General features: G+C 41.9%; 1 protein-coding gene across 1 annotated transcript in view; it reads left to right on the top strand.

Moving 5' to 3' along the window:
- The first annotated feature begins 291 nt into the window (after nucleotides 1–291).
- Nucleotides 292–9,395, top strand: part of SFMBT1 (Scm like with four mbt domains 1) — a 32,740-nt gene continuing 23,636 nt past the window's right edge. Inside the window, exons 1-2 of the mRNA XM_074151856.1 lie at nucleotides 292–319; nucleotides 7,189–7,283. Of these exons, the coding sequence (XP_074007957.1) occupies nucleotides 292–319; nucleotides 7,189–7,283 (123 nt within the window). The remainder of the gene's footprint in view (nucleotides 320–7,188; nucleotides 7,284–9,395) is intronic.

Raw genomic sequence — 9,395 nt, 5'->3', positions numbered from 1 at the left:
TTGGTCTGCAGGTGAGGGGTGTGGAATAGCTAAACAAACATGAACATGGTGAGATGCCCTTGTTTGCTTTAAAGTTTTTGGTTTATTTATGGAGTAATGTTTTTAATGTATCTTGAAGTAGTTAAAATCCAATAAAGATTTTCTTATCGGGTTTTTTTTCAGGATCCCTTCTTGAATGTCCTGGCTGCCAGTAGAATCGAAGGTGGGAAGCAACTCATGACCACCAAACTGTGACAGCTTTGGATTCCCCTGCTTCTGGCTGCTCGAAATAACCACTGGGCTACTGTGGAGATGAATGGAGAACAGCAGTATGACGCAGGTAATAGTCCAGCTGAGCTCCCTGGCTAACGTTTCTCAAAAAATTTGGCAAGCAAGATGGAACAAAGATGAGTACAGTGAATGTTTTGTGGTGCACGCGTCTGATGGTGTCTGCTGTATACAGGGAGAAACTCAAATTTCAATGATTGGGCGTTACTGGCTACGGGGCTTATGTTATTGCTCTGTTTCAAAAGCAAGGTGTATCATTGGCTTAAAGGAGAACAAAACCTCACCCACCTTAGTAGTTGTGTTTTTAAGAAGCTGTATCTTTCCTCTTCGTGGTATCAGTAGGAGACGAGCTTATGAAAAGCTCAGTGGCTCTAACAGTACTATTTTAAGGCATTTGTCTGCCGAACTGGTTAATATTATCTTGTTCTGTCTTTGTGATCGTTTTGTTCTTAATACTTAAACAAGGTTGTGTTGTTGGTTTAAAAAGTTGGATGACTGAACCTGTTTGCTGCCATTATAATCTGTCCTGGTTTTCTGATTTGATGCGTTTGGGATATCAACTCCTAACCTGCTGCAGAGTGGTATTTTATGATCAATTAGCTCAGGTTTGGGTTCACCTTGAAACACCAGGCTGAGAAATTGTTGGTCTGGGATGGCTGGGCATGATAACAGCTTTCTGAAACAGTTCTGGGTTTGTAATCTCTTGGGGGGGGCATCCATTTTTCTGACTTGCCTGCCATGGTTTATTCCTTTTCCTTGAGGCAGTCCTATAGTGTTGATACAGTTAATATAAAGTAATTTTAATTTGTAGTTACCAGTGTAAACAATTGGATTAGGATTTTGTCTGAGTATTACTTTCCTTTGGTACTTACGCAGCAAGCAGCTCTTTTTATAGGACAATTCACTATTGGTAGTTTTTGTACCTTTACTTTATGGAAGTCTAATTGCTGTTGATGTTAGTGAAGAAATGTTAAACATTATTTTAATCTACAGTGTTTTTAGCAGAATGCTATCATCTGCTTTATGATGCTGAAATATGCTTTTTGATTATTAATTATAGCCAATCACTTAAGCTGTTGTAAATGTTATATCCTCAAATAAGCAAGAAAAAGGAGGATGCACGAGTATGCAGAATGTCTCCATGCACATGTAAATGCAGTTTCCTCTGCTACTAGAGACCGCCAACTTCTGTCACGTAGCATGAGAAAGAGAAGAGGCCTTGAGCTGCTGAGAAGAACAGTAAGGAGATGTATTCATGGTCAGCGATGGGGTGTTCAGGGTCTGATAGCACATCCCTCTGTACTAAAAATTTTATGAAATTTTTCCATCTTCCTCAAAAAGTATCAGAGGTCACACAGTCCTCTCTCTGTGCTTTTGGAATAGCTGAGGGAGGGTTTGATACTGTCTTGAAATTAATTACTCAACAGCTATTTTCCTGAGAATCCTTTTTGTGCGTGGTTTGAGGACAGGTGGCTGTGAAGAGTCAATAATAATTGGAGAGCTTTGCTTGCTGAGTTCAAAGATAGTTTCCAGGAAATGCTACCCGTGTAAGCATCAGCACGTTGGTTTTGTTGTACCCTCTAATATTGTTTCCTGATGTGCTTTGAGTTAGACCAGTCCCAACCACTACTGGAACATTCCCCTCATATTCTTTGACTGGTGTCATTTTTTCCACTTGATGATTTTTAGCGGTTTTTGGAGATTCCCTTCTGTCTTTTTGGTTTTTATATACTGGCTCCCTGCCTGCGAGAACCAGACAGTGGCCGGGGCTGTTGGTTGTGATGCTCTCCTGCATTATGAGGGGAAAAGACAACTTTCATTCTTGTCACAGTCTTTCTCAGCTGCTGAAATTCCAACCTGTCTTTATTTATTCATGGCCTTGCACCTGGTATAGATGGAAAAGATTAACCGATATTAAAACCAGATTGAAATGTATCTAAGTTTCAGAGTGAGAAACCTTTAGGTTAGCCGTAATTGAAGGTCTTGCAGACTTCAATGTGATGTACTTAAATGTCCAATATGAGAGTCTTCAACTAAATCACATTAAAAATGCATGAAAATTATTTGCAGTGAGAATTTAACTCAAATCCAAAGATCAAAACAGTCTGGTGTAGACTGTTTCCATTGCAGGTATTTTTAAAGTCTAATGTCCTTAATATTTCACTATCACCCTTCTATCCAAATGGGTGCAATTCAGTATTCTTTCTCTTCCTGTATGTATCAGAGAGCACCAGGACATAATTCATGGTAAAATTCAGAAAGGAAGAGTTAAGCGTTCAGAATAATGCAGCAGAAATAGTGATAAATGGGAAACAGTGTACCTACCTAGGAAACTTCTAATTTTCTCACCTCCAGAGTGGGTAAGCATTCTCCACAGATCCCTCTGTAGGACACTTCTCAGATTTTACTTGAAAAAATTTTCTTTAGCTTGATTTGAAAGCAAAAACTTAGTTCTATGGTGAGGTCACAGGGATGAGAATCGCATCTGGTTTCTTCCCCACCTTTGCCAAAGTTGTGCTTTGCCGCTGAGCTAATGTGTGGCTCAGCCATCCTGTCTGCTGTAGAAAAATGTCCCCACGTAATAAAAAGTTGGGTTCATGTAGGACTTATAGCAATTCTGTTCAATTAAGGATATGGAGAGAAAGAAGAAACATAAGTATATGTACATTCATGCATTATATTAATAAATTGTGTTTTAGGATTAAATGGATTAAATATGGTTTTGGTTGTTGTCATCTGTCCTATTAATTTGCAAGTTATCTCACAGTAGAAGTGAATTTCTAGTATAAATATCTGAGGTTTTATTGAGTAGTTTGAACTCAGACTGGTCAGGATGTTTAATACAGACGTATGGCCCCTCAGGAATGTAGCTTCATTAAACTGGTCCTCTCTGTGTCCTGGGGTCTGCAAACCCACGAGGATGGTGCTGTGCAATAAGGTCTTGCAAAAAATGCCAGCGGAATAGATCAAAGGCTTGATTTAAACAGGGCCTGCTCTGCTGCAGCTATCCTGCCAACAAAACCAGGAAAGCAACTGGATTCTCTCAAAGATTTCCAGCTAGCATGAACCTTCTCAGAGCAATGGTCCTTCACCACACTCTTGGAGTGTTTCTGCATTCAGGTATCGATAAACCAGGTACTTGATTTCTGAGATTTTTCATGGTTTATGTAGTCCTACCACATGCCACAATTAAAAAAGCTAATTCATTGCTCTCACTATGAAACCTCGTACAGCATTTTTCCTTGGAGCTTCATTCAATGAGCTTTTCATGTTCCACATGGATTCAGTAGGTGCTGTGCTAAATAACCTGGAATGCTGTGGCAGGGCCAGGTACGAGAAGCAGCAGATGGATTTGTTAAATCCTAGAGCTGAGCAGGGCCCTCGGCTGTGTCAGCCTCTGATGGAAGGGAAGCACCTGAACTCCCCAGCTCTGCGTGCTCAGCGCAAGGCTAATCACCTAGTCTTATTTAATTGTAAAACCTCAGTAAAGTGTAAATGCAAGCTGAGTTGGACTCTTGTGAATGAACGAAACAGTGAAAGTTCTGGGCGCTTTTTTAAATAAGTTAAAAAAAAAAAAAATCCCTCTGAGTCAATGAAACTCCCCAAAATAAAGGAGGAAGAGTACTAAATTTGCAGTGAGTGTTGAACAGGAAGTTGTGATTTTATTTTTTTATTTTTTCCTATGGAAAATGAGTTGCAGGAGAGGTTCTGAGTGTGCTGGTGAGATTGTACGGTACGAACTGCTCAGAGCCCTTCTCACCACAGCCCAGACCTGGAACGTAACAGCTCTTTCAGACAGGAGAACATCCAGGCTGCAGAGACCACGGATGAGTGGAGTGACAAAGGACCCGTGGTAACTCTGATCCAGTTGGGAACTGGTTTTAACCGTAATTACAGGCAAAAGGGTAGCTGGAGCAGCAGGCAAACTAGCTTTCTCAGGAGCTCCTTGTAGCAATTAAGTGGCAACATAAGTTACTAATTGACCCTTTCAGTGTGTTAAGTGACCTGTGCCTCATTTAAGGAGCTTAACTGCCCCTTAGACAGTTATCTGATGATAACACGTTATTGAAGACTCGGTAAAGAGCAGGGCTGGAAAGCCTCAGGATCCGTGTGGTATTCCCAGGTTGGGCTGCTTGGCTTTCAGATTTTTAAAAAGTACAGAGCAGTCACGTTGCTTTACGTTTCCCTTCAAACAGGAATGCATTAGACAGTGCAAGCAGTGCTTTTTTACATACAAAGTGCTTTTTGGAGTTGGGTGAAGGTGGGGTTGTTGCTGCTGTTGAGCAGCTGGGTGCTTTTCAGTGGGAAAGGGTGAGCTGGTGTGCTCTAGGAGGGAGAAAAATCAGACAAAACTCGCTCTTGGTTTCGACAGACCATAGATGTTGTGTTCGAGCTGATGTTTCTTCCCACTTTGGTGCTGCAGCTGTGAACTTCAGCATTTTTATGGTTATATTAAAGTAAAATGCTGGTTTAATGAGTTAAGAAGTCTTAGTCTGTTTTAACAACACTTTGCAATGAAGTTATATTTTTCTTCGAATGACTTGCAGGCAAAGCTTTGATCAGCCCCACCCTAATTTGCAAACAGCTGCGGTCTGTGCTTTAACCTCTTTACTCCCTCAAATTTTTAAAAATAAAGTTACTTGCCTCTCTCCTTTTTCAGGTCCATTTCCTCAGTAAGTTGTAAATTACCCCCCAGAAGTGATGGTGATAGTGAAGCTCTGATTTTTTTTGAGCTGTGATGCTTACGAAAGGCCAATATAACCAACTGTGGTTGTTTAAAAATAGCAAAATGAAATTTGGTTTGGGAGAGATAAGGGCTGCCTTTAAAACTGATACTGTCATCAGCAAACAAAAGGTAACTGAGTATGCATTTCTAAATCTGGGGAAACGGGTCCAGAGAAGAGCAACAAGGCTAGTGAGGGGTCTGGAGCACAAGTCTTATGAGGAGAGGCTGAGGGAACTAGGGTTATTCAGCCTGGAGAAAAGGAGGCTGAGGGGAGACCTTATTGCTCTCTACAACTACCTGAAAGGAGGGTGTAGAGAGGCGGGGGTTGGTCTCTTCTCCCAAGTCACGGCTGACAGGACTAGAGGAAACGGCCTCAAGTTGCGCCAGAGGAGGTTCAGGCTGGATATTAGGAAAAATTTTTTCACTGAAAGGGTTATCAGACGTTGGAATGGGCTGCCCAGGGAGGTGGTTGAGGCACCATCCCTGGAAGTGTTCAAAAGACAGGTTGACGTGGTGCTGGGAGACATGGTTTAGTTATGGTGTTGCATTTTGTTGTTTTGTGGGTGTTTATTTTTGTTAGTTAGGTTGATGGTTGGACAAGATGATCTTGAAGGTCCCTTCCAACCTAGAAGATTCTGTGATAATTCCAGGAATTACAGTGAAAAGTGGAAGATGATCTTAACAATCCGTTTGCAGAGAAAACGAACCTACTTTACACTTAGGACTTGCAGGTTTTTTAGACAGTTTAAAGTAGCTCAGCTTTCTGGGCAAATATTTGCCCCTCTCTGTTTGAGGACTAAGAACCGTTGTGGAACATACTTAGCAGGTTGTCAGCATGTCCGTGGGGCTGATAAGGGCGTGTAATAGTATTTCATGCATTTTTTTGGACATGTAAGGTTTCCTCCTCAAACTACTACTCCTTGAAAGAACAGTTACCACCTGTCCCAAGAAAGGCTGAGCGTGTAGGAAACAGTGGTGTCTTGTGACCTTGGCTGAGCTCTCCCCATGCTGTGATACACAGAGATTTCTCTGTTTCCAAATGTAAACAAGGTCTCAGGTTTCCTGGTACTGAGAAATGAAAGTCTCTTATGTTCATTCATAAAGACAACTATGATGTAGATGGTAGAATTGGCCTACAAGGGAAAAGGAAAAGCTTTACTCTTATGTCATATCACTGCTATCCCGTTCGCTGCTGAACCTGAAGTTGTAGTTTTGTGCTGAGGTTAAAAATGGTGCTTACACGAGGTGGGACCCTCCCTGGCTCATCCCCGCTGTTCCTGCAGGAAAAATATAACGTGGCTGCATGCTGAACTGAATAGGGAACCTGAAATCCAACCCGTGGTTTCAGCAGAGCGGGATACACGTTGGAGGAGATGGGAATAGGAGCAGAGCAGGGAAGTGAGCCAAGAACTTGAAGGGGAGACCAGGGCTGGGGGACAGGCTCGACAATAATCATAGAAAATCTGACTAATTTGTAGTGTGGCTCACTACAGCTAATTGCTTCCCTAACAGCCTGAGTGAGTTTTGAACTGTGGCTTGAGTGGTTTTGGCGTATTTTTGCTTTAAGTGCATCCAGAAATGAGGTTTTCTTGGTCTAAAGAAGCTGTTACACCTTATGAGCTGTTTTTTTTTAAGTGACTAATTTGGCTGTTCTTGATTTAAGTTGTCTTGAGCTGTTTTCCTTAGAACTACCCTGAATCCGTCTCTGTGCTTTTGGTGTTTTATAACATCTAAATAAACGCTATCTAACTTAAAAAAGAGGGGAGTTGTATTTCAAATATTTTTAGTCTTTCTTTTCAAACCCCTTACTATCAGTATTGCTGTTTCCTGGATGGCTTTTAATTAAACTCTCTGACAGTCCAGGGTGCCCAGAATTTTAAGTCTCTCATATTTGTTCATACAAATACAGAGCTCTCCCGCCTGTGTTCCTCTCACAAATTGTAAACAATTTGTGGTTATTCAATATCCACAAGATCACACTATTTTTCAGACCAAATCCAACAACTTAAAGTGCCCTTCATGTACAAAGAAAGGCTAAATAGTGGTGTCTGTGTCATTGAAATAAGTAACTCAAGTACAGTGCACGCTTGCGGAGTCAGTCATTTGGAACTGAAGTGGCTTTTGCTGTAGTTCTTAGTAGCCTAAAACTTAAGCCAACAGGTTGCTAATTAGAAGGTGTTTGGTTTCTCTTCCAGATGCTGGTTCCAGTGTGGAAGAAATGGAATTCAATTGGGATGAGTATCTAGAAGACACAGGAGCAACTGCAGCCCCCCATGGATCTTTTAAACATGTGAGTCATGGAGCGTGCATTTTCTTACCATCTTCTACATTGAGTTTTTGATACACTGAATGTTTAGGGTTCCTTTGAATGAGCTGATGCACTCAGTCTGGAAGGCTAACTAGAATAGTGTTTCTTAGAGTAGTGAGAAATGGGGAATTTCACCTTTTTATTATTATTGCTTGTCATCTTCTCTGTACATAACACAGTGTAATCCCAACACCACGTGCTGAGAGTTAAGGGTCTCTTAGCCTTTTCTGCACCAGAAGATAAGCTTGATTTTACTTATAAAGCCCAAACTGGCCAGTCTCTTTCTTCTTTTGGTGATTGCTACAGGACAAGTGTTATGGAGGAACTAGCTTTAGAAAGTTGGTGGCATGGTCCTTGAACAGCAGAATTCAAATATGCTCTCAAAGAAGGTTTTAATGGTGGCTCTCAAGGAGGCCAAGGAGAAAATAATAGCTCTGCCAAACACTTGACTTGTAGTAGTTAGAAAACTGATTAGGATAATTGTCAAGCACAGGCTTAATGGGTAGGATGAAGTCTTGATAAGCTCTTGTCTTTGCCCTTGGATATCTTTAATCAAATATATGTTGGTAAAATCCCGGAGTGCACTGTCCCATTGGATGAGATCTGAATGTGAAATCTGGCTTCTTGTACTGGGTCATCAGTGAAGGTGAGCTGTATAGAGCTGGTTTCCAAACCTCTTGGGTCGCTTCCAACAGTTGAAACACCTTTCAAGCTGCCAGCCTGTATCCTTATCCAACTCTTTTTAATAAAGTTAGGATTTAATAGTCTTTCAAAGACTGGCTGTGGGGCTTTTGCAATGGCAGGGTAGTGACTGCAATGAGGGTAGTGACTTGTGTGTGGCACCTTGCTTGGAAAACACTCTGTGGTGCTCAGGTGATCAGGTCCAGTGCTACCACTTTTAGTACAGGAGACTTAAATCAGCAGAAAAACTGAGGTCTGTTCATAGAAGGATCACAAAGCATTTTGAGTCCAAAGGTGACCTGCAGAAGTGCAAAACATTAAAGAATTTATTAAAGTATGACAGTTGTGTTAGTAGTAAAGATGCACAGTAAACACACAGAGGCTCCTCCATACACTGGGATGTAATTGTAAGCTTTTTGTTCAAAATAAACATTCAGGTATCTCATTTCTGACAGGGAGAGGCCTATCCTCACTTTGTTTTTCCTTAGTGTACTACAGCTCGAGCAAAAGTAAGCTTACTCAGGGTGGTGGTGTCCATGCACCCACCTTGAGGGAGCTGTATGGAATCAGCCATGGCATTTTGCAGTAGTACGAGGAGTGGTCTGTCTGCTTCTCTGGTGTGGCTTACCTTACGTGACCTCTGTTAAAGAAACTTGTTATCATAGCTCGGACATTACACAAACTAATTGTAATACCAGCTTTACAGTGGTGGCCAACTGAATTAACATTGCAGCTATATTTTGTTAATCGTCAGGAGACGCACTTTGAGTGACTTTGTTACCCCTGCGCTGCGCTCTGCCAGCTCAGCTGTGTCAAACATCATCAGTAAAGATACAATTAGGTAAAAAAACCAAACAAACAACAACACATTTTTTTATTGTTGTTCCCTACGTGTGGAGAACACGGTGCAGTTTTTTTGCTGGTGCAAGTAACGCTGTTGTGGAGAGTGTGTTAGTGAGCAGGTGCAGATGGAGCCCAGCCGTGTCGCCCAGTCCTTGCTGGCTGCACTGGGTGCCCTCTTGTGAGCAACGGGGTGGAGGAACTGCCCCTGGGGAGCTCAGCTGGCCACACTCTGCGCCCTGACACACCACAGGGAGCTGGCCCAGAGACTCAGGGATGTGAATGGGTGTGATAATAGATGCCTGTGTCTTCAGGAGGGGAGCCGCCAGGCGTTTGCTAGTACAGTTCCCTTAGAATTTGTCTGGAGGCCAATTTTGATGTTCCCTCTAATAAGCTTGGCATAAAATTTTGGAAAGTTAATGCTGACACCGAATTGACAAGCAGAGAGAGGAGCATATTTACAGCAGCGTCACATCACCTAGATCTTGCTGTTAATAGAAATTCAATAGTGCAAGGTCACATGCTCAGGATTTCTGCTGTCCATTAGAAAGCAATGGTTTGGAAAAGGCAGAG

The sequence above is a fragment of the Numenius arquata genome, chromosome 8 (assembly GCF_964106895.1).
Source record: "Numenius arquata chromosome 8, bNumArq3.hap1.1, whole genome shotgun sequence".
In the NCBI taxonomy this organism is placed as follows: domain Eukaryota; kingdom Metazoa; phylum Chordata; class Aves; order Charadriiformes; family Scolopacidae; genus Numenius; species Numenius arquata.
This window is presented reverse-complemented; position numbering and strand designations above follow the sequence as displayed.